General features: G+C 42.6%; 1 protein-coding gene across 1 annotated transcript; it reads left to right on the top strand.

Annotated features, from left to right (window-relative positions):
- The first annotated feature begins 543 nt into the window (after window positions 1-543).
- LOC135557586 (V-set and transmembrane domain-containing protein 2B-like) lies at window positions 544-24,856 on the top strand. Its single transcript, XM_064991042.1, has 5 exons — window positions 544-1,242; window positions 1,969-2,156; window positions 3,001-3,030; window positions 3,665-4,064; window positions 23,781-24,856. The coding sequence occupies exons 1-5, from the start codon at window positions 1,170-1,172 to the stop codon at window positions 23,867-23,869; spliced, it is 780 nt and encodes a 259-aa protein (XP_064847114.1). The 5' UTR covers window positions 544-1,169; the 3' UTR covers window positions 23,870-24,856.

Genomic DNA, 24,856 nt, shown 5'->3' with positions numbered 1-24,856 from the left:
TGTGTGTGTGTGTGTGTGTGTGTGTGTGTGTGTGTGTGTGTGTGTGTGTGTGTGTGTGTGTGTGTGTGTGTGTGTGTGTGTGTGGGTGTCACAGCAGGCTGGTCACACCAATAATCAAAACATAAACCGTTCTGACATGTATTAGGTGACATTGACATAATTAAGTATTAATTTTCCAAGCAAGTAGCACAAAAGGATTAAATAGGAGCAAGACTGTGTTGAATGGTTCAATATCATAGTGAGATTGATTTTAATCCGAATTACCACATTGTCTGTTTTAGGGAATACGGATTATCCCGGTGGTTATGATACCGGAGGCTGTCTAAAGCACTGCTGTTTTTACTGTATGGCTAATTTTAGGGTGGCTTGTTGATTTTGGAGAGAAAACAGCATGAATCATCTTGATTCTATATGTTTTAAGGGTTGACATTTCATTTGGACGTCAGGTTGTGAGAATTGTCCTCATAGGTTGAGCCGCGCGTTGATTTGAGCGAAGGGTTGATTAGGCTTCAACGCGAGTCAGGCTATCGGTGGCGTCGCGCGCATGCCACACTAAGTTAGTGGGTTTGGAAATGCTAAAGCGCCTCCTCGCTGATATGCACTCGCACACAAAGCAAAGGGATCCGCTCGCGAAGCTGGGAACTATCTACTGATCCTCCAGGTCTTAGTAAAAAACACGGGAATCTCGTCCTCGGCAGGTCCTCTTTATGGGAGCGGACACAAGGATGGTTATGTAATGGGTCTTGGAGAAGTGCCCGGGAAACCTTCCCTTCATGTGGAAAGCAGAATGAGCAGGTTTCTTTCAGCCGAGAAGAAGTTTGGGTTCGACCTGAAGCACATCAGGAAATAAGGAATCGCAGTTATAAAGGGATAATAACAGAATATAGAGTAGCTGCAGAACATTCTCACTAATCAAGAGAGGGTATTCTGGTTCGCACCTTTGGATTGTACGTTTTTCGCCTGGCTGGCAGGAAAACATATTGGAGTACGTTATTTGGATCTTGTGAAATATCCTAAATCTTTGGAAAAGCAGACGAATAACCCAACAGATCAGAGACCAACGCTTGCCCATCATGGAAATGGAGATGCTGATGTTATAAAGATACATTTGTGGTCAAATGACCGTCTTTACGCGCTCTCTAATCTAACTGCCCTTGCCTATCTATGAGATGGAAAAACGAGGACTCAACGGCGTCCTTTATTATTTAATTCTTAACGCACCCTTGTTCTTCTGTGTAAATGGTAAGTCAACTTTGTCAGTCGTGGCATGCCGTGCTATTGATGGTCAACACAAATGCTGTCAAACGAACAGCCCCTGTCGTTAGATTTTTGATTTCAAGCTGTTGTGATATGGAACGGACCCGGTCATTATTTTAAGTCAAGCGCATTATTCTGCTGCAGTAACTTGATCGTTATAAGAAAAAAAATCAAATGACGTTGTCGATTAAATGATACATGGGTGAGAGAATAGATTGATAGGAATAAAGTATTAGACGAACACATGCCAAGACTGTGCTTCGGGAGTTATACATAATGTCCACATCTCCTCAGTTATGCTAAGCCTAATGCTAAATGAACATGATCTCTCAAAACACGTAATGCAACACTAATTAGTCATTTCATGGTGACCAAATACTTGTATTTGTTGTGTTACAGGTTATATCAAAAGCCATGGTCATTTTAATTCACAGTGCACGGGTCACATAACGCTAATATGCCTAGTTGTGTACGCTACCTTTGCGTCATTGCTTCATTGTCTATTTTAAGTCTTAAACTATTATAAACTGATATTTTAGATTGAATAGCAACCTGAATATGATTGTATTGCGGAATAAAGGTACATTTGGTTACGGATATCAATAAAGCGCATTTCTGTTGTCTGTCATGAGGCTACGTAATCTCAGACCTTTGTTAATTTGTTATTCCACCATTTAATCTATTATATCTGTTGTCTTTTCCCAATGGTAGCTACATTTACTGAAGTGCCCAAAGATGCGAGTGTCAGTGAGGGAGAAGACGTTGAGATGCCGTGCGCCTTTCGGGCCATCGGATCATCGCCCTTCTCGCTTGAGATCCAGTGGTGGTACCTAAAGGAGACAACACCTAAAGAACATGTACACGAACTGCAAATAAGCGCTCCTGCGAACAGAGCCAAGGTAATGCTGTCCCCATGACAGAGAGGGCAGGTTGGGCTGCTCCCGGGCAGCTACTGAGAGGGGGTCTGTTTAAATGTTCGAAGTTGCACCAAAAGTGATTGACACTGGCAGCTACGGCTGTGTGCAATCTGTCTTTTCATGATGGCATCGCCATAGTACGACATATGTCGCTATTTATTTTATGGACTTTATTACAACATGTTGCCAACTAAATGCATGTGAGTGGAAATACTGGAGATTATTAACACTGTGTGGCCATTTATATTAAGAAGGGTTGGGGGTGGGGGGTGTACTGGGGTGGGCGGGAGGGGGGACGACACAACTAATGATACAAATGGCATTTGTTGGCTTTTAAAATTAGTCCAGGGAGAGTTCTCAGGCATGCGGCGGAAATGCCCGTATTGGAATATTCCATAATGCTGTTGGATAACTGTGATGTGATTACGCCCTCTGCGCCTCTGTTGCAATCGACTCGTGGACATTGAACAACCCCATCTGTAGTTTCTGCTCTGTTATTTAACCACATTAAACATGCACTAGAAAACACAACCGACTATTTATGACAGCTGAGAGCTAATCCAGCAGTCCCTGTCCAAGGTGCTGATGTCAATGCACGCTGTTTGGGACAAGTTTGGTAACAGCGCAACTGTTGCTGTCCATGCTGCTGATTCTAATGCGCGCAGTTGTAGAAACTATGTTACACTGTCGAAAGCGATTCAAAACTGCACAGAGGGAATTCCATTGTGGTGAGGCTCATATCCAAACGTGTAATTACTATACAAGAGTATTATGCAGTCTTGTGTCTCTGGCTGACCATAACACTTCGACACATTTCTGGTTTCAGGTCACTCAAAAGGATGCCACAAAAATAAGCGTAAGTATTTCCTTTTGTCACTGACCATGTCCAGCTGAAGCATTCACGTTAAAACTGTATCATAGTGGAGATATCTATCTGATTTCTTCAAATGTTCGCTTTTTTTAATATTTGGATATGGCTGCGCAGTTAGGTGCCATAAATGCATTTGAGCAATAAAATGTGTATTTTGTTATTCAAGGCAAGCCACATGATATGGCCAAGTGGCACTATGAAGGCCGAAGGCCAATAATTTAGCACAAGTTATGGAGGTAACTGGCCAGGCCTCTGGTGGGAATCTTTCCAAGCATTTCTTTTCTAGACTTAGGACTCCATTTTGTACAGTTGTCTCCAACCTGGCTGGCTCACCATTATCATGTCGCCTTTAGAATATAAATATAGCCTCATCTTGTTTTGAAATGTATTCAGACACTTGCCAAACAACAGGCAGCATTAAATCTCCAAACCTTTTTGAATTTTTGGATAATAGGGCTTTAGGCTATCAAACGCATATGCCCTCATCGCGTGATACATATGTGGCAATAGTCTAATGAGTGGCCGGCCTAGCCTACTTTGATATAGACATATTTATTGTTGAAACCAACAGGTTATATTGTATATGTAGCAATTTCTCCTTTTCTGTTTCTCTTTGTAGACTGTGAGGGTGCAGGGCAGCGCCATATCTCACAGGCTTAGTCTGTCCAAGGTGCGGAAGGAGGACGAGGGGGTGTACGAGTGCCGAGTTTCCGACTTGTACTCCGACGAGACTCAGGAATACAAGGTTCAAGCCACCCTCCGGGTGACTCCGCGTGATGGCATGGTGGCCGAGGAGGCCGTGTCCCACATCCAGAATAGGTGGCCACTGAGGAACAGCAAGGACGCGGTGGCAGGGGGGCGGGCTACCTCTGAGCCGGGTCAGGGAAAGCCTCGCGTGCCTCCTCCAGCAGGACATGGCCCCCTCCCCGCCAGCACGACGACCACTGCCTCCGCAGCAAAGTCCTCAGCTTCTCCGAGGCCCGGCAATGCGGCCATCCTCCGACAGCAGCATGGAGCAGGTAAGTTAAAGTGCAACAGTGACACCTAGTGATATAGGGCGAGAATACGGGAGTTTGTGTGTGTTTCTCATCAATCTCCAGTCAGACCCTCAGTAGCATGTAATTCTGACCAGTGATTTGTCCTTTTTAAAGTGAATGATAAATTACACTGACAGTTTCATTGTCATTGAATAATATAATGCTTTCTTTTAACAAATAATACATTTGATGATGCTTGTAGAGTACAACACCAGTTATATGGAATTATATTGCTTACAGGGCAGTGTTTCTTAAGGGGAGGTATTGATTAGTTCATCTTACCTTAATAAATAAACACAAATGATACATGCTGGGACATATATGTCTATAGTCAGACTATGGAGAGTGAGGGAAGGTGTATATATACAGTGGGTATCATAGATACTCCATCATGTCAAAGTGAAAAGAATATTCTACAAAGGTTAACAAATGAATAGGCCTACAAATGAAATAACTAAAATACAGTTGTTTCAAAAGTATTCACCTCTTTTGTTTTGGCAAAATCACATAATAAATTACATCGACTCACTGTGTGAAATAATATGGTTTGACATGATTTTTGAATGACTATCCCTTCCTCTGACCCCCATACATAAATTATCTGCAAGGTCCCTCAGTATTGAATTTCAATTACAAAGACCAGGGAGCTTTTGAAAGACTGGGCAGTGATTGGTAGATTGTTGACCATGACAGATCAGACATTGAATATCACTTTAAGCATGGTCAAGTTAATAATGATGCTGTGGATGACGTATTAAACCACCCAAACACAACAAAGACACAGTTGTCCTTCTGGAGTAAGCTGCAGGACAAGATGGAAACTGTTCAGTGATGTCACCGTGAGGCCATTGGTGTTTTTCAAACAGCTACAGAGTTCAATGGCTGTGACGGGAGACTTGTCAGGATCGAGGGAAAGATGGACGGAGAAAAGTACAGAAAGATCTTTGATCTGCTCCAGAGTGCTCAGGACCTCAGACTGGGACAAAGGTTCACCTCCCAACATGACAATGACCCTAAGCACACAGCCAAGACAACACAGGAGTGGCTTCGGGACAAGTCTTTGAATTTCCTTGAGCAGCCCAGCCAGAGGCCGGACTTGAACTCAGGCGAACATCTGTGAAGAGACCTGAAAATAGCCATGGAGCGACGCTCCCCATCCAACCTGACAGAGCTTGAGAGGATCTGCAAAGAAGAATGGGAGAAACTCCCCAAATACAAATGTGCCAAGCTTGTAGCGTCATACCCAAGAAGACTCGAGGCTGTAATCGCTGCCAAATGTGCTTCAACAAAGTACTGAGCAAAGGGTCTGAATAATTAAGTAAATGTGATATTACATTTTACATATTATAAATTAGCAACATTTCTAAGAAACAGTTTGTTCTTTGTCATTATGGGGTATTGTGTGTAGACTGGTGAGGGTGAAAAAAAACAATCTAATCAATTAGAGAATAAGGCTGGAACGTAATAAAATGTGGGAAAAGTGAAGGGGTCTGAATAATTTCAGAATGCACTACATATACTGTATATATACAAAAGTATGTGGAAACCCCTTCAAATGAGTGGATTCGGTTATTTCAGCCACAACTGTTGATGACAGGTGCATAAAATTAAGCACACGGCCATGCAATCACCATAGACAAACATTGGCAGTGGAATGGCATGGCAGAAGATCTCAGTGATTTTCAACGTGGCACCATTCCAACAAGTCAGTTCGTCAAATTTCGGCCCTGCTCGAGCTGGTCCGATGAGCTATAAGTGCTGTTATTGTGAAGTGGAAATGTCTTGGAGTAACAATGGCTCAGATGTGAAGTGGTAGGCCACACAAGCTAACATAACTGGACTGCAGAGTGCTGAAGCCACTAGTGAGTAAAAATGGTCTGTCCTCGTATGCAACAATTACTACCAAGTTCCAAACTGCCTCTGGAAGCAATTTTAGCACAATAACTGTTCGTAATCGCCCAACATCAGTGCCCGACCACACTAATGCTCTTGTGGCTGAATGGAAGTAAGTACCCAGAGCAATTTTCCAACATCTAGTGGAAAGGCTTCCCAGAAGAGTGGAGGCTGTTACAGCAGCAAAGGGTGAACCAACTCCAAATTCATGCCTATGATTCTGGAATGAGATGTTCGAAGAGCAGGTATCCACATACTTTTGATCATGTAGTATATAATTATATATATCTTGTTTCTTGTTAACAAACTATAGTTTTGGCAATTCGGATAGGACATCTACTTTGTGTATGACACAAGTCATTTTCCAACAGTTGTTTACAGACAGATTATTTCAGGAGGTATTCACAGTATCACAATTCCAGTGGGTCAGAAGTTTACTTAAACTAAGTTGACTGTGCCTTTAAACAGCTTGAAAAATTCCAGGAAATGATGTCATGATTGAGAAGCTTCTGATAGGCTTACTAACATAATTTGAGTCAATTGGAGGTGTACCTGTGGATGTATTTCAAGGCCTATCTTCAAACTCAGTGCCTCTTTGCTTGACATCATGGGAAAATCAAAAGAAATCAGCAAAGCTCCTAAAAAAGTGCAGACCTCCACATGTCTGGTTCATCCATGGGAGCAATTTCCAAACACCTGAAGGTACCACGTTCATCTGTACAAACAATAGTACGCAAGTATAAACACCATGGGACCACGCAGCCGTCAAACCGCTCAGGAAGGAGACACGTTCTGTCTCCTAGAGATGAACGTACTTTGGTGCAAAAAGTGCAAATCAATCCCAGAACACCAGCAATGGACCTTGTGAAGATGCTGCAGGAAACAGGTACAAAATGATCTATATCCACAGTAAAATGAGTCCTATATCGATATAACCTGAAAGGCTTCTCAGCAAAGAAGAAGCCACTGCTCCAAAACCGCCATAAAAAAAAGCCAGACTACAGTTTGCAACTGCACATGGGGACAAAGATCGTACTTTTTGGAGAAAAGTCTTCTGGTCTGATGAAACAAAAATAGAACTGTTTGGCCATAATGACCATTGTTATGTTTGGAGGAAAAATGGGGAAGCTTGCAAGCCGAAGAACACCATCCCAACTATGAAGCACGGGGGTGGCAGCATCATGTTGTGGGGGTGCTTTGCTGCAGGAGGGACTGGTGCAATTCACAAAACAGATGGCATCATGAGGGATGAAAATTATGTGGATATATTGAAGCAACATCTCAAGACATCAGTCAGGACGTTAAAGCTTGGTGGCAAATGGGTCTTCCAAATGGACTATGACCGCAAGCATACTTCCAAAGTTGTGGCAAAATGGCTCAAGGACAACAAAGTCAAGGTATTGGAGTGGCCATCACAAAGCCCTGACCTCAAACCTATAGAAAATTTGTGGGCAGAACTGAAAAAGCATGTGCGAGCAAGGAGGCCTAAAAACCTGACTCGGTTACACCAAATCTGTCAGGAGGAATGTGCCAAAATGCACCCAACATATTGTGGGAAGCTTGTGGAAGGTTACCCAAAAAGTTTGACGCAAGTTAAACAGTTTAAAGGTAATGATACCAAACACTAATTGAGTATATGTAAACGTCTGACCCACTGGGAATATGATGGAAAAAAAATAAAAGCTGAAATAAATAATTCTATTATTCTGACATTTCACATTCTTAAAATAAAGTGGTGATCCTAACTGACCTAACTGAAAACTGACGTTGTAGAATAATAGTGAAGACATCAAAACTATTAAATAACACATGGAATCATGTAGTAAGTGTTGAACAAATCAAAATATATGCTACATTTGAGATTCTTCAAAGTAGCCATATATGCTACATTTGAGATTCTTCAAAGTAGCCACCCTTTGCCTTGATGACAGCTTTGAACACTCTTGACATTCTCTCAACCAGCTTCACCTGGAATACTTTTCAAACCATCTTGAGTTAGTTCCCACATATGCGGAGTGCTTGTTGGCTGCTTTTTCTTCACTCTGCTGTCCAACTCATCCCAAACCATCTCAATTGGTGTGAGGTTGAGTGATTTTGGAGGCCAGGTCATCTGATGCAGCCCTCCATCAGTCTCCTTCTTGGTCAAATAGCCCTTACACAGCCTGGAGGTGTGTTGGGTCATTGTCATGTTGAAAAACAAATGATAGTCCCGATTAGCGCAAACAAGATGGGATGGTTATTTGCTGCAGAATGCTGTGGTGGCCATGCTGGTTAAGATTGCCTTGAATTCAAAATAAATCACTGACAGTGTCACCAGCAAAGCACTCCCACACCATCACACCTAATCCTCTATGCTTCACGGTGGGAACCACACATTTAGAGATAATCCGTTCACCTACTCTGTGTCTCACAAAGACATGGCGGTTCGAACCAAAAATCAAACATCTGGACTCATCAGACCAAAGGACAGTCTAATGTCAATTGTTCATGTTTCTTGGCCCAAGTAAGACTCTTCTTCTTGTTGGTGTTTAGTAGTGGTTTCTTTGCAGCAATTCGCCCATGAAGACCTGATTCACGCAGTCCCCCCTGAACAGTTGATGTTGAGATGTGCTTGTTATTGTAGAATTTATTTGGGTTGCAATCTGAGGTGCAATTAACTCTAATGAACATATCCTCTGCAGCAGTGGTAACTCTGGGTCTTCCTTTCCTGTAGCGGTCCTCATGAGAGGCAGTTTCATCATAGCGCTTCATGGTTTTTGTGATAGCACTTGGAGAAGCTTTAAAAGTTCTTGACATTTTCCAAATTGACTGACCTTCATGTCTTAAAGTAATGATGGACTGTCTCTTTGCTTATTTGAGCTGTTCTTTCCATAATATGGACTTGGTCTTTTAACAAATAGGGCTATTTTATGTATACCACCCCTACCTTGTTACAACACAACTGATTGGCTCAAATGCATTAAGAAGGAAAGAAATTCCACAAACTAACTTTTAACAATGCACACCTGTTAATTGAAATGCATTCCGGGTGACTACCTCATGAAGCTGGTTGAGGGAAAGAGTGTGCAAAACTGTCATCAAATAAAAACGAACTAGGTAAGCCAGTTTAGAACAAGTTCTTATTTACAATGACAGCCTACCGGGGAACAGTAGGTTAACTGCCTTGTTTGGGGGCAGAGCGAAAGATTTTTACCTAGTCAGCTCAGGGATTCAATCCAGCAACCTTTTGGTTACTGGCCCAATGCTCTAAACACTCGGCTACCTGCCGCCCCAGGTAAAGGGTGGCTACTTTGAATAAACTAAAAGATCAAATATAATTTGATTTGTTGAACACTTTTTGGTTAATACATGATTCCATATGTGTTATTTCAAAGTGTTGATGTCTTCACTATTATTTTACAATGTAAATATTGTAAAAATAAAGAACAACCCTTGAATGAGTAGGTGTGTCCACACTCCTGACTGGCACTGTATATATATATGTATATGTATATATATGTATATATATATATATACTGTACACTAAAGTAATACTGGGAGAAACAAAACACAGCAAAGGAAAATACTTTTTGGCCTAAATGCAAAGACTTATGTTTGGGGCAAATCCTTCACAACACATCACTGAGTAACTGCCTCATTATTTTTAAGCATGGTGGTGGCTGCATCATGGTATGGGCATACTTGAAATCGGCAAAGATTGGGGAGTTTTTCAGGATAAAAAGAAATGGGATGGAGCTAGGCACAGACACAATACTAGAGGGAAACATGCTTCAGTCTGCTTTACACCATACACTGGGAGAAAAACTCATGTTTCAGCAGGACAATAACAAACTCAGCAAAAAAGAAATGTCCTCTCACTGTCAACTGTGTTTATTTTCAGCAAACGTAACGTGTAAATATTTGTATGAACATAACAAGATTCATCAACTGAGACAGAAACTGAGCAAGTTCCACAGACATGTGACTAACAGAAATGAAATAATGTGTCCCTGAACAAAGGGGGGTCAAAATCAAAAGTAACAGTATCTGGTGTGGCCACCAGCTGCATTAAGTACTGCAGTGCATCTCCTCCTCATGGACTGCACAATATTTTCTGTGAGATGTTACCCCACTCTTCCACCAAGGCACCTGCAAGTTCCCGTACATTTCTGGGGGGAATGGCCCTAACCCTCATCCTCTGATCCAACAGGTCCCAGATGTGCTCAATGGGATTGAGATCCAGGCTTTTCGCTGGCCATGGCAGTACACTGACATTCCTGTCTTGCAGGAAATCATGCACAGAACGATCAGCATGGCTGGTGGTAATGTCATGCTGGAGGGTCATGTCAGGATGAGCCTGCAGGAAGGGTACCACATGAGGGAGGATGATGTCTTCCCTGTAATGCACAGCATTGAGATTGCCTGCAATGACAACGAGCTCAGTCCGATGATGCTGTGACACACCCCCCCAGACCATGATGGACCCTCCACCTCCAATTCGATCCCGCTCCAGAGTACAGGCCTCGGTATAACGCTCATTCCTTCGACGATAAATGCGAATACGACCATCACCTCTGGTGAGACAAAACCGCGACTCGTCAGTGAAGAGCACTTTTTGCAAGTTATTTCTGGTCCAGCGACGGTGAGTTTGTGCCCATAGGCAATATTGTTGCCGGTGATGTCTGGTGACGACCTGCCTTACAACAGACCTACAAGCCCTCAGTCCATCCAACCTCTCTCAGCCTATTGCGTCTGAGCACCGATGGAAGGATTGTGCATTCCTGGTGTAACTCGGGCAGTTGTTGTTGCCATCCTGTACTGTCCCGCAGGTGTGATGTTCGGATGTACTGATCTTGTGCAGGTGTTGTTACACGTGGTCTGCCACTGCGAGGACGATCAGCTGTCCGTCCTGTCTCCCTGTAGCGCTGTCTTAGGCGTCTCGCAGTACGGGCATTGCACTTTATTGTCCTGGCCACATCTGCAATCCTCATGCCTGCTCAAGACAGGGTCCTGAAAAGGAAGGTTTCTTTTTTTGCTGAGTTTACAGCACAAGGCCAAATCTACACTGGAGTTGCTTACCAAGAAGACAGTGAATGTTCCTGAGTCGTCAAGTTACAGTGTTTCACAAACCATCTGGAAAGCTCTTAGAGACTTACCCAGAAAGATTCACATCTGTAACCACTGCAGAAGCTGTTTCTAACATGTATGTATTGCTTTTATCAGACTCAGGGGTGAATACTTATCTAATCAAGGTAAATTTGTGTTTTATTTTTTTTTAAGTTGGGGGAATTTTTCTTTCACATTGATATTGGAATATTTTTGTCTTGCTCGATGCCCGCCCCCCCAAAAAAATATCACAATTTAATCATTTTCATACACACTATGTAATGCAACAAAATGTGGAAAATCCAACGGGGGGTGAATACTTACAATTACCCACTGAGGAGAGTGACATGTTCTTGCCTTTATAGTGTCCACCATACCGAGAAAGAAATGATGAAGATATGATTCACAATGGATATGTCTCCTCATGATCTCCACATTATAACGTGAGAGCGCCTTAATGTAGCCTTTGGAGAGAGCGAGCATGGGGTTATCTCACACGCCAGACTCGCTACTGATCGATGAAGCGCACTGCTGAATAATTAAATTTCACAGACTCCGCAGGAGAGTTTCATTCGCCGTTCTGCCATATCAGACTTACAGCTGCTGGCGCAGTGGTGGTCTGGCTGGGGATAGGGAAGGTGGATACTTTTATTTCTCAGTATGTGGGATCACACTTGTCTGTTTATGTGCATTAGCATGTGTGCTGATGTATGTTTTGATTGTGCCTGTGTGTGTGTACAGACATGATGTGAAAGCAGCCAGGGAGACCATGTTCATTTCTCTGGCTGGAAGCATGTGTCCAGACTTTTCCTCCTCTTTCCTGGCTATTGCTGTCAGTGCGTTGGTGGTTTGCAGGGTAATGTAGAAAAGTCCCCTCCTCTAATGATAGGCTGTTGCCAGGGTTGTGACCTCTTTACTTGGGGGTCCTCGAGGGTTTTTAGAAAGACCTTAGAGGCCCTTGGAGGAGACTTGGTGGGGAGTTCCATTCTCTGTTCCTTCCCTATTGTGTCTATCTTACTCAGTGTTGTGCCTGCTCAACGTATGTTGTGGCTAGTCGGGATGGCTGTTCTCTCATCGCTGGGGCTTTGTCCTCAGGGCAGAGGAGGAAAGCTGGTGGGGCATGACTGGAGGAGAGGACTCCAGGGGAAACATTTTTACAGTTTTACAACTCTACCTGTGTCCTTGAGTGCAGTGCTTCACCTCTGCTTTCACAACTAGTCCAGACTTCTGATTCAGTAATGTCACCCAACAACACATATATCTAAATGTATGCTTGAAGCCAATGCCATCTACAGAGCCTTGAGTTCTATTAAAAATGTAACCAACAGAGTTGTGCAATTTAGTAATCGGAGCATACATTTACTTCTACATGTTAGGCATTTAGCAGACTCTCTCATCCAGAGGCCAGGGATCCATTTGGTTTTCTCTATTTGAGTCGAATCCCTTACTTTCTGAATGAAGCTAACTGCCAACCGAGGGGTAATCATGCATAAAACACCAAGCTAATAGAATGGCACCATGCTGTTAGTCCTCCTCGTGTTGGACTGTTCATAACACTGATGCTGCCATCCTGGACATGTACTGTGGACGTGAGCATAGCCTGGAGCACGTTAAATGCCCTCTCCTAGGAACTGGCACTGTGGAATCAGCATGCTCGGCCAGCCCTGTCCTTAGCGAAGCGAGACAGAGGCGGCCATTTGGCAAGAAAATCAAACAATACCACTGCCAGTTCACGGACTCTCTCCTCTCTCTCTCTCTCTCTCTCTCTCTCTCTCTCTCTCTCTCTCTCTCTCTCTCATTAACCTAAATGTCCAAATAGTCTAATGTCATTGATTTTTCAATATTACCGCTAGGCTCTCATTTTAAATTCTAAAATCAGAATCCTTTTCACTGTTTGATTGGTAGACTTGAATACAATTGCGCACGGCTTTGCTTACACAACGAGCTAAGGTCAGGCATTGTCAGGTCAATTTAATTTACTGACCAACTTTCATATATGCCTCATACTGAGTAGTAATACTTGTGTGCTTCAGTTCTAAATTCTGATTTAGTATCAAAAAACAACATCCTCTAAGGTTTAGAGGTATTACAGACTGACCTCTGGGCTTGTTGTTTAAACATGATTGTACATGACAGAGCAGGGCAAGCTCACCTGTTTATTTAGGAGAATCTGAGGGATATTTGTTTTCATATTTTACTGATTGCTCACGGCTGCTATATTACTTCAAATTGGCTGGTCAATATTTGCTTCTCTGTCTCTCATCATGTATCTCTGTCAGACTAAATCAAATACAGTAAATTAATCCATGTGAAAGTGCCCCCCTGACACTTTTACATTGACGGAGGGACACAGAATTTGTCTTGGCTTTTTTTTTTTTAAGTGAACCCCTCAACATATTTGTCAACAGATTGATTGTGAAGGTTAAAAAGCACCCTGGCATATTTGAAAGATTGGCCCTCTCCTGTCTTACCCCAATAACGACAGCTGAGGGGGAAAAAAATGCGATCTGCCCACCTCTCGTGAAATGTGTGCATCTGTCACTTTTCTGCAATGTCATCTGGCTGAGTGGCAGAAACAATTAATATTAAAGGGGAAATGCCACGGGCATGTGGCAGATAAGCTGGGCCCTCAGCACACTGTCAGGTGTCTCAAATTGCCTCTCACATTTTCATTTTTCATCCGGGGGTTTGGCGGCCTTGCTGTGATAACATAAACTTGCAGTGCACCATTCTCCAGTGCTTCACAGGGAACCAGATAGATAGTCCCATGGAAGATCAGTGGCTAACTAACACTTTTGGGATGGAGGTTGTCTATCATGAATTCAGAGTGGAATGTGTGGCGACTGCACAGCTGTGAATGTTCCTCTAGGTTCTCAGTTCACGAACAGAAAATCTACTACATAGCAGTGAAATGGAACCTTGTTGAAACTTTGAACTGTGAAAACAACCATCCATGGAATCACAATTACTAATCGCAGCATTTTTCAACATTAGAAACATAAAATTATTGTAAAGATTTTAATCTCATCACATCTCTTTGTTTGTGGAACCTCCCAGGCATAATATACAATACTGTTTTCCCTTACTTTAAATTCATCTGAAATATTATTATTTTTTACGTATCTCAGTAATTCGGCTCACTTGTTTCACAACATCAACCTGTATATAGGCCAATCTGAAAGCCAATTACAATGTGAACCGCTAATACTTTGATCATTAATTGGATAATCATCAAACTAATTCACTGGAATATTCTAATTAGAATTTTATTGACTATCTATATTGATTACGGACTGCGTGATTAAAAGGAACATTTGGTTTGTGGAAATATTCCACATTGTGGATGTACAGTTGAAGTTGGAAGTTTACACCTTAGCAAAATACATTTAAACTCAGTTTGTCACAATTCCTGAGATTTATTCCTAGAATCGTTACATACACTGTAACGATTCTCCTCCGCTTCTGAGGAGGAGTAGGAAATATCGGACCAATGCACAGCGTGGTAAGTGTTCTTGCTGTTTATTAAAACCGGAACACTGAAGCAAGACAAAAAAAGAACCAAAGGCACCAGTTCTGTCAGGTACTCACACACAACACTAAACAGAAAATAATCACCCACAACTCAAAATGGGAAAACAGGCTACCTAAGTATGGTTCTCAATCAGAGACAACGATTGCCAGCTGCCTCTGATTGGGAACCATACCAGGCCAAACACATAGAGATAGAAAACATAGAACACAAAACATAGAATGCCCACCCCAACCAAACTAAAATAGAGACATAAAAAAGGAACTAAGGTCAGGATGTGACATACACTCAATTAGTATTTGGTAGCATTGCCTTTAAATTGTTTAACTTGGGTCAAACGTTTAGGGTGGCCTTCCACAAGATTCCCACAATAAGTTGGGTGAATTTTGGCCCATTCCTCCTGACAGAGCTGGTGTAACTGAGTCAGGTTTGTAGGCCTCCTTGCTCGCACACGCTTTTTCAGTTCTGCGTGATGGCCACTCCAATACCTTGACTTTGTTGTCCTTAAGCCATTTTCCCACAACTTTGGAAGTATGCTTGGGGTTATTGTCCATTTGGAAGACCCATTTGCGACCAAGCTTCAACTTCCTGACTGATGTCTTGAGACGTTGCTTCAATATATCCACATAATTTTCATACCTCATGATGCCATCTATTTAATGAGGTACACCAGTCCATCCTGCAGCAAAGCACCCCCACAACATGATGCTGCCACCCCCGTGCTTCACAGATGGGATGGTGTTCTTCAGCTTGCAAGCCTCCGCCTTTGTTCTCCAAACATAACAATGGTCATTATGGCCAAACATTTCTATTTTTGTTTCATCAGACCAGAGGACATTACTCCAAAAAGTACGATCTTTGTCCACATGTGCAGTTGCAAACCGTAGTCTGGCTTTTATTATGGCAGTTTTGGAGCAGTGGCTTCTTCCTTCCTGAGCAGCCTTTCAGGTTATGTCGATATAGGACTCGTTTTACTGTGGACCTAGATACTTTTGTACCTGTTTCCTCCAGCATTGTCACAGGGTCCTTTGCTGTTATTCTGGGATTGATTTGCACTTTTCTCACCAAAGTACGTTCATCTCTAGGAGACAGAACGCGTCTCCTTCTTGAGCGGTTTGACAGCTATGTGGTCCCATGGTGTTTATACTTGTGTACTATTGTTTGTACAGATGAACGTGGTACCTTCAGATGTTTGGAAATTGCTCCCATGGATGAACCAGACATGTGGAGGTCTACAAATTTTTTTCTGAGGTCTTGGCTGATTTCTTTTGATTTTCCCATGATGTCAAGCAAAGAGGCACTGAGTTTGAAGGTAAGCCTGAAATACATCCACAGGTAAACCTCCAATTGACTCAAATGATGTCAATAGTCAGAAGTTTCTAAAGCCATGACATCATTTTCTGGAATTTTCCAATCTGTTTAAAGGCACAGTCAACTTAGTGTATGTAAACTTCTGACCCACTGGAATTGTGATACAGTGAGTTATAAGTGAAATAATCTTTCTGTACACAATTGTTGGAAAAATGACTTGTATCATGTACAAATTAGATGTCCTAAACGACTTGCCAAAACTACAGTTTGTTAACAAGAAATTTGTGGAGTGGTTGAAAAACAAGTTTTAATATCTCCAACCTAAGTGTATGTAAACTTCCGACTTCAACTGTAACTGTGGGAGTTAGTTCAATAATGTTGCTGTTTGTATTATTTACAATGAAAGTGAGGTGTGAGAGAGAGCAGTAGGAGCAGTTGACTATGCAATAGGATATGAAAAAATATTAAAAACTGACCGTGTTCATTCATCAGTTCGGGAGCAATGACTTGGCAGGTGAGCTTGTTTGGTAGGAGGTGAGGAGGATGGCATAGAGCAATAGGACAGCCAGACAGTAGTGATGCAAGAGCTCACTCAAATACACCTACTCAAGAGTACTTGTCTCTGGCTGGACAGCTGTCTCAATCCCTCATTAAACACCCAGTCTATCTCATCCTATGTGTGTTTGTGTGTGTGTTTATGCCAGGTATGCCTGTTAGTTGCATTACTATCAAATGTGGTTCAAATTAATTGAAATATTATAAACTGTATAATGGACATGGTTGTTTTTCCTGTCCGTTTGTGAAGACTTGGCGAGGGAGGTAGCAATGTGAGAGAGTACATTCGTCTGAGGTAATGGCCACTGTGTGTGTCTGCATGTTAACAGGCTGATGTGTTTTTTCAGTCTCCTCTCCAAGGATAATTATGACAAGTGTTAGGTAACTGTCAGACTGTGCGGGAAGGTGCTTTACTTCTCCCAATGTGGTGTTGATTGACTTCCGTTCATTTTTTTTTGCCTGGCAAAAAGACACTGTGGTGGTTTTGTCATATCTGTGATAGATGATGGCTGGATGGTTATGGGAACTTTACATTACTCTATTATTATTGGGCCTTTGTGTTGCTGCCTATAGCTCATCCAATACCGCGAGACAGTGGGATAAGTGGTGGAGAGGTGGAGAGTTCTCACTTAAATGAGTGGTCACTTTCACCTATAAGGAAAGACACTACATGACACATAGAGAACAATGGTAGCTGGCTATCCATAACGGTAGATCTCTGTAGCAGTTCTCTCTGTTGCAGCTACCCCACGCAGTCAGAGTTTAAAAAAACCCACTGCAAGCTGAGGGTGAAGTGGAGGAGGAGGCCTTGTTTGCCTCGTCCTCAGCTTGTATTATTGAACTTCCAAGGCGTTTGGTTTCCTTGTGGCGAGGAAGCCTGTTGGAGTTCAATCTCCCCCTAACGAAAGAGAACGTTGAATTTTCACCTGTATGTATCCATGATGACAAAACGTAGGCACACACCAGAGAAAATATCATACAAAATCCTTCTATGTATGTTCAGTCCAATTAAACGAATAGAACAAAGTCAACCACCTGTCAATAGTTCCCTCTTTTTTTCTCTGTCTCACTTTGTTTGTTCTCCCCCATATGCGATTCCTAATCATCCCCTTCTAGCAGATGCCAACCGTAACCTTTGAGAATAGTGATGTCATCCTAATGGCCATTAGTTACAGGTCTACACAGTGCATAGCTGTTACTCTACAGAAACACTTGTATCTAACCAAGGGGTTCTGTTTTAGGTAAATTCTCAATGTCTGCTAATGTTTGAGGGAGAAAATGAGAGAGGGAGAGAGGGAGAGAGAGAGAGAGAGAGAGAGAAGAGAAATCAAGTGTGGAACCTTCCAACCTCACAGCGCTGGTGTACTAATGACAGTAATTATTGTGCGAACAGGGCATGTAGCTGAGTCATAGCTAGTGTTGTACACTGTATGAAAGGTATATTGTTTCTGCTTCCCTTTGGCCCCAATGAGCTGGAATGCGATCTCCAAATAATGTGTTGGGCCCATTCATTTGCCAAATTTCAACACCCCCACTACATACACCACAGATGACTTTTTAACCCAATGTCCAGGTTTTAGTTTACGAGTATATGAATGTGGTGGGTTATATGAAGTATAGCAGATTGTCAGCAGTTAAATAGACTATTGAATTAATTGTATTTTTAAAGGTCGAGGTTACTCTCACAAACCTGCATTTCCATTGGATGTAAAATATTGGCTAAATGATTTATCTGCAGTAGACAGATGCTCTTACAGACACTGAGGTGTTCTGAGGTTAAGTGTATGCTTTGATTGATTCAAAACTCAGGGGAGAATCATCTGAACCTCAAGGCAAAGCAATGTCATTCCTACAGAGAGATATCCACTGGTATTAAAACATGGTTCAAAGATAAACAAGACAGATCCCGACAGTGTCATGTGAATTTGGAGTTGGAGCAGTGTTTGCTCTTATGTGAGTAAACAAATAAATCAAATCAAATCAAATTGTATTGGTCACATACACATGGTTAGCAGATATTATTGCGAGTGTAGCGAAATGCTTGTGCTTCCAGTTCTGACAGTGCAGTAATATCTAACAAGTAATATCTAACAATTGCACAACAAATACCTAATACACACAAATATAAGTAAAGGAATGGAATATGAATATATAAATATAAATATATGAATGAGCAATGTCAGAGCGGCATAGGCTAAGATGTAATAGATGTATACAATACAGTATATATATATATATATATATATATATGAAATGAGTAATGCAATATATGTAAACATTATTAAAGTGGCATTATTAAAGTGACTAGTGTTCCATTTATTAAAGTGGCCAATGATTTCAAGTCTGAATGTAAGCAGCAGCCTCTCTGTGCTAGTGATGGCTGTTTAACAGTCTGATGGCCTTGAGATAGAATCTGTTTTTCAGTCCCAGCTTTGATGCACCTGTACTGACCTCGCCTTCTGGATGGTAGCGGGGTGAACAGGCAGTGGCTCGGGTGGTTGTTGTCCTTGATTATCTTTTTGGCCTACCTGTGACTTCGGGTGCTATAGGTATCCTGGAGGGCAGGTAGTTTCCCCCCGTGATGCATTGTGCAGACCGCACCTCCCTCTGGAGAGACCTGCAGTTGTGGGCGGTGCAGTTGCCGTACCAGGCTGTGATACAGCCCGACAGGATGCTCTCAATTGTGAATCTGTAAAAGCTTGTGAGGGTTTTGGTTGACAAGCCACATTTTCTCAGCCTCCTGAGGTTGAAGAGGCGCTGTTGCGCCTTCTTCACCACACTGTCTGTGTGGGTGGACCATTTCAGTTCGTCAGTGATATGTATGCAGAGGAACTTAACACTTTCCACCTTCTCCACTGCTGTACCGTCGATGTGGATATGGCGGTGTTCCCTCTGCTGTTTCCTGATGTCCACGATCATCTCCTTTGTGCTGTTGAAGTTGAGTGAGAGGTTATTTTCCTGACACCACACTCCAAGAGCCCTCACCTCCTCCCTGTAGGCTCTCTCGTCGTTGTTGGTCATTAAGCCTACTACTGTTATATCATCTGCAAACTTGCCGATTGAGTTGGAGGCGTGCATGGCCATGCAGTCATGGGTGAACAGGGAGAACAGGAGGGGGCTGAGCATGCACCCTTGTGGGTCCCCAGTGTTGAGGATCAGCGAAGTGGAGTTGTTGTTTCCTACCTTCACCACCTGGGTGCGGCCCGTCAGGAAGTCCAGGACCAAATTGCACAGGGTGGGGTTGAGACCCAGGGCCTCAAGCTAAATGATGAGCTTGGAGGGTACTATGGTGTTGAATGCTGAGCTATAGTCAATGAACAGCGTTCTAACATATGTAGGTATTCCTGTTGTCCAGATGGGATAGGGCAGTGTGCAGTGTGGTGGCGATTGCATCGTCTGTGGACCCATTGGGGCGGTAAGCAAATTGAAGTGGGTCTAGGGTGACAGGCAAGGTGGAGGTGATATGATCCTTGACTAGTCTCTCAAAGCACTACATGATGACAGAAGTGAGTGCTACGGGGCGATAGTCATTTAGTTCAGTAATCTTTGCATTCTTGGGTACAGGAACAATGGTAGCCATCTTGAAGCATGTGTAGACCCCATACAGGGTTTTGGAGAGATTCAATATGTCCGTAAACACACCAGCCAGCTGGCCTGTGCATGCTCTGAGGACGCGTCTAGGGATGCCGTCTGGGCCGGCAGCCTTGCGAGGGTTAACATGTTTAAATGTCTTACTCACGTCGGCCACGGAGAAGGAGAGCTCACAGTCCTTGGTAGCGGGCCACAACGGTGGCAGTGTATTATCCTCAAAGCGGGCAAAGAAGGTGTTTAGTTTGCCTGGAAGCAAGACTTCGGTGTCCGCGATGTGGCTAGTTTTCCTTCTGTAGTCGGTGATTATCTGTAGACCCTGCCACATACGTCTCGTGTCTGAACCGTTGAATTGCGACTCCACTTTGTCTCTATACTGAAATGTTGCTTGTTTCATTGTCTTGCGGAGGGATTGCCTACTCTGTATTCTTCCATATTCCCAGCCACCTTGCCATGGTTAAATGCAGTGGTACGCGCTCTCAGTTATGCTCGAATGCTGCCATCTATCCACGGTTTCTGGTTAGGTTAGGTTTTAATAGCCACAGTCGGTACAACATCTCCTATACACTTCCCTAGAAACTCACTCACTGAATCAGTGTATACATCAATATTGTTCTCTGCGGCTACACGGAACATATCCCAATGATCAAAACAATCTTGATGTGTGGATTCCGATTGGTCAGAAAAGCATTGAATAGTCTTAGCACGGGTACATCCTGTTTGAGTTTCTGCCTATAGGAAGGGATGAGCAAAATGGAGTCATGGTCAGATTTGCCGAAAGGAGGGTGGAGGAGGGCCTTGTATGCATCGCGGAAGTTAGAGTAACAATGGTGCAGTGTTTTTCCAGCGCGAGTGCTACAGTCGAAATGCTGATAGACTTTAGGTAGCTTTTTTCTCAAAGTTGCTTTGTTAAAATCCCCAGCTACAATAAATGCAGCCTCGGGATATATGGTTTCCAGTTTGCACAAAGTTCAGTGAAGTTCTTGAGGGCCGTCGTGGTATCAGCTTGAGGTGGGATATATACGGCTGTGACAATAATTGAGAGAATTCTGTTGGGAGATAATACGGCTGGCATTTGATTGTGAGGAATTCTAGGTCAGGTGAACAAAAGGACTTGAGTTCCTGTATGTTGTTACAATTACACCTTGAGTCGTTAATCATGAAACCTATATCCCTGCCATTCTTCTTCCCAGAGAGATGTTTCCGTGAAAGAGAGTATGTTACAATCCCGGATGTTTTCTATTCTCTTATGTAGTGCTTCCAGTAGGGGGATGAGTGTGGATGGAGTAATGCCTTGGTGTTACACGTTTGGTGACTGCTGTGTTAACGTGCGGAGTGATTCTGGCTACAATGGTCCTAGGAGAAGTTCTCAGGTTTTAGCTGATTCGTGTGGGTTTATTCATTTTGTTATTTTCATGGCTTTTGTTTGACCTTTGTATTTAACAGACCTTTACCTGAATTCCATCTACAATGAACACATATTTTAATTGTCTGAGTAGGAGAGTGTCTGATAAAAATTGCCACAGATGACGCAAGGTGAACCAATTGATTTAATGTAAATAATAACGTTTCCTTGAGTCTGATGAAGTTGTGGAATATTCTATAGAATCGAGTAGAATAGAACATAGAATAGAGTTTTGTGCCAAAGATGTTATATACATGTTACAGGCATCAGTGTGTGAGAAGAAGTTCTGGTTTCTCAAACGGTGTACCTGAAAAGTGTGGGTTTTCCCAGTGCTAAATTAATATCTATCAACACCAGATATGACCATTTTAACAGATGTGGATCATTCACGCATTGTGTGATTAACCCATTTCAAAAGGTGATCTGACGCAGTCCTCTGGTCCTTACCAATATCACAACTGATAATCCTGCTCTGTTTCCACATTTCAATCCCAAAGTGCTTTTCTAATACTAAGGTGGTTGTATGTTATCACAATTTCTCTCAGGAAATCGTTTGTTCAACAAATTTAGATTGGATTGGACATTTTAAAGATGTCTGTGTAAGCACCTGCCATAAGGGGTGATTGTAAGGGTCTAATTGGGGCTGAGGTGGGGTGCATCACGAGGGGCAGGGTGACTGACAGGGATCGTCAGAGCCGGCTGTCTACAGATAGCCTCAAATAAACACCTGTCATTTGAATCCTTAGTGAGGAGGGTCAGATAAGCTGCCCTGTCCAGATGCTGTCCATCACTCTACAGCCAATCTACTCAATGACCATGGAAGACAGAGAGAGTGCAGATCGGATAGAGAGAGATTTATTTATTTTTTCATTATTTATTTTTTACCCCCTTTTCATGGTATCCAATTGTTAGCTAGAGAGAGATGTTAAAGGGCAAAGAAAGAGAAATGTGGCATAAAATAAAATGGGGGTGGGACAAAAAAAGAACAGATACAGTTTACAAAGAGGTACAGAGCCAGAGACAAAAACAGAGAGCGGCTGGAGGGACATGAGAGATTGCAACAATAGAAGTGGAATGAGGGAGAAACAAGGGGAATTGATGCGAAGATTAGAGCCAATCACCAAATCAACAAATCAGCAAAGTACGGAGAATGACATTTGGTCTAACGCTTTCTCACTCACGCCATTTTGTCCTGAATTCACTGCAGTTCTGTTTGGGATTAAGACAGCTGGCCTGGCTCCGGGTGAGTCTTGTAAGTCACGGTTAAGCACGTGTATTGCCCTGCTTGCGTGTGGTGGAGTTCATGTCTTTGAGTTGATGCTGTGTCTTTGGGCTGGGGGATGATGGAAACGTTGGTGTATGGACGTGTAGTGGGGCATGGCCTGGGGAAGGCACGAGAATGAAAAAACAGACTGCTGTTTCACACTGTAGCTGTCACAGAAACTCCAGCCTACTTGAACATTGACTCATTACGCTTGTTTCTCTGTGTGTGTGTGTGTGTGTGTGTGTGTGTGTGTGTGTGTGTGTGTGTGTGTGTGTGTGTGTGTGTGTGTGTGTGTGTGTGTGTGTGTGTGTGTGTGTGTGTGTGTGTGTGTGTGTGTGTGTGTGTGTGTGTGTGTGCGCGTGCGCGTGTGTGTATCTGAAAAATCCATCTGGCCTGATTTTTGTTTGTTGGGGTCTGTTTTTCGTGTAACCGTGCGTGTCCGTTTCTACACTTGTGTGTGTATACGAGCATGTGTGCTCGTGTGAGAGAGTGTGCGTGTGTCGTAATGAAACAGCTTTTAGCCAGCAGTTGCTCTACTGCTCAAACAGGAAATGAAACGTGTCAAACAGGGATTAGAAGCTATATCCAAGGGCCACTATTCCTCATAGCCAGGTTCTACCCTGGGATGTCTCCCACCTTTCCTGTACAAAACCATCAGCATAAGTAGATGCTGCCATTTCATCTACTCAAAGGTAGCCAGGTAATGTGGATGAAACTCTCACCTCTATCTCACCTTTATCTGCAAGTGGCAGCAGAAGCGTGAACGAAAGTAGATTTGAGATTTTCTGTGACTGCCATTTTGTCAGCCATAATTGTGTGAAATATGGCCCAGGTAATACAGAATTCTACTCCTCGCAGGGAGTTAATAGCCATCATGATAGTTAATAGCTACTGTGAGCTTCCTTTATTCTGGAGGATCCCCCATTGTTCCCATTCACCACAGCCAGGCATCCATGGTACTGTCTTAACACTGTATCTCTCCTCAGTTTCTGTGTGCAGGTTTGATTTGAAGCACAGAGACATTTCCACTGACCTTTCTACCCCCTCTGGTTTTCTTTGTCTGGCCAGGTTCTGGAGCCATTACCACCACTGACCCGTTCCTCTTCATCACTCTCCTGATCCTGCATAAGCTCCTCCCCTTCCTGTTTGCCCAGTAAGAGACTTCAACCAAACGACGACCCGAAAGTGTTTACTTCATGTACCAAACAACGAAAGGGAAATATATATAGATGTAAACCGTTATGGCACATCACTGAGGATGAGGAAACTAATGGCAAAGAGAGGAGAAGAAAGGACTGATGATATAAGGACTGAATGAAAGAAAAGGGGAAGGAGGAGACGGTGGTCTTCTGACTGGGACTAATAGAGGACACGTCTAAGAACTGGATTCATATGGATTGTATGAGAAGCATGAAACAAGGAATCTATGTGAATAGGAACTTCACCTCTGTGTCATACACACAACCAACATCCACTAAACGCTGCATCCAGTTTCCAAATAGTATCTGCCATGCTTCATGCATGGCTGTTCTTATTTATTTTTGGGTGGATATGTTTTTATGTTTTATTTTCTATTTGTATTATATTTTCAGTTCTATGGATTTTATTTGGAAGTCATTTTTCAGGAGTTTGGAATTATTTTGATCATATCTGCTTTTGGTAGATTTTTTAAATATTTTTTTTCTAAAAGAGATCCACTCATGTTTGTTTAAGTTGATTTGCATGAGCTGTTGAACAGAAACACGTCATGTTTTTTCACAGACATCAAAGATGGGGCTTTTTATGTTTGGTTCATTCATGGAGACTGTGAGTTTATGTAGTTCTGTTGCCTCTCTCGCTCTCGCTCTCTCTCTCTCTCTCTCTCTCTCTCTCTCTCTCTCTCTCTCTCTCTCTCTCATGATTTCTCAAGCTTTGTTTCATGATGTATACAAATATGACCTTATATATTTTGATTAAATAAGGCACACATTACCATAGTTGTTGTTAGTCACCTTCAATAATGTTTATTTTTATTAAAGATTTGGTGGTCAAAAGGTAAGACATTCATTTATAAAAACAAAAACAAAAAAACGTATTGGTATGTTGCCAACACCAGTTGAAATAAAAGTTGTTGTTTTTTTTAAATAAAAATTGACATCAAAGGC

Source organism: Oncorhynchus masou, chromosome 1 (assembly GCF_036934945.1).
Source record: "Oncorhynchus masou masou isolate Uvic2021 chromosome 1, UVic_Omas_1.1, whole genome shotgun sequence".
Lineage (NCBI taxonomy): Eukaryota > Metazoa > Chordata > Actinopteri > Salmoniformes > Salmonidae > Oncorhynchus > Oncorhynchus masou.
The sequence above is the reverse complement of the archived record's forward strand: the minus strand, read 5'-3'. Positions and strand labels throughout refer to the sequence as shown.

What these genes read in the sequence shown, in the direction of transcription:
- LOC135557586 (XM_064991042.1), top strand. Translation starts at nt 1,170, where the DNA reads ATGGAAAAACGAGGACTCAACGGCGTCCTTTATTATTTAATTCTTAAC. An exon ending in CTTGTTCTTCTGTGTAAATG is followed by an intron (nt 1,243 to 1,968) that starts GTAAGTCAACTT and finishes TCCCAATGGTAG; the next exon opens with CTACATTTACTGAAGTGCCC. An exon ending in AGGATGCCACAAAAATAAGC is followed by an intron (nt 3,031 to 3,664) that starts GTAAGTATTTCC and finishes TTCTCTTTGTAG; the next exon opens with ACTGTGAGGGTGCAGGGCAG.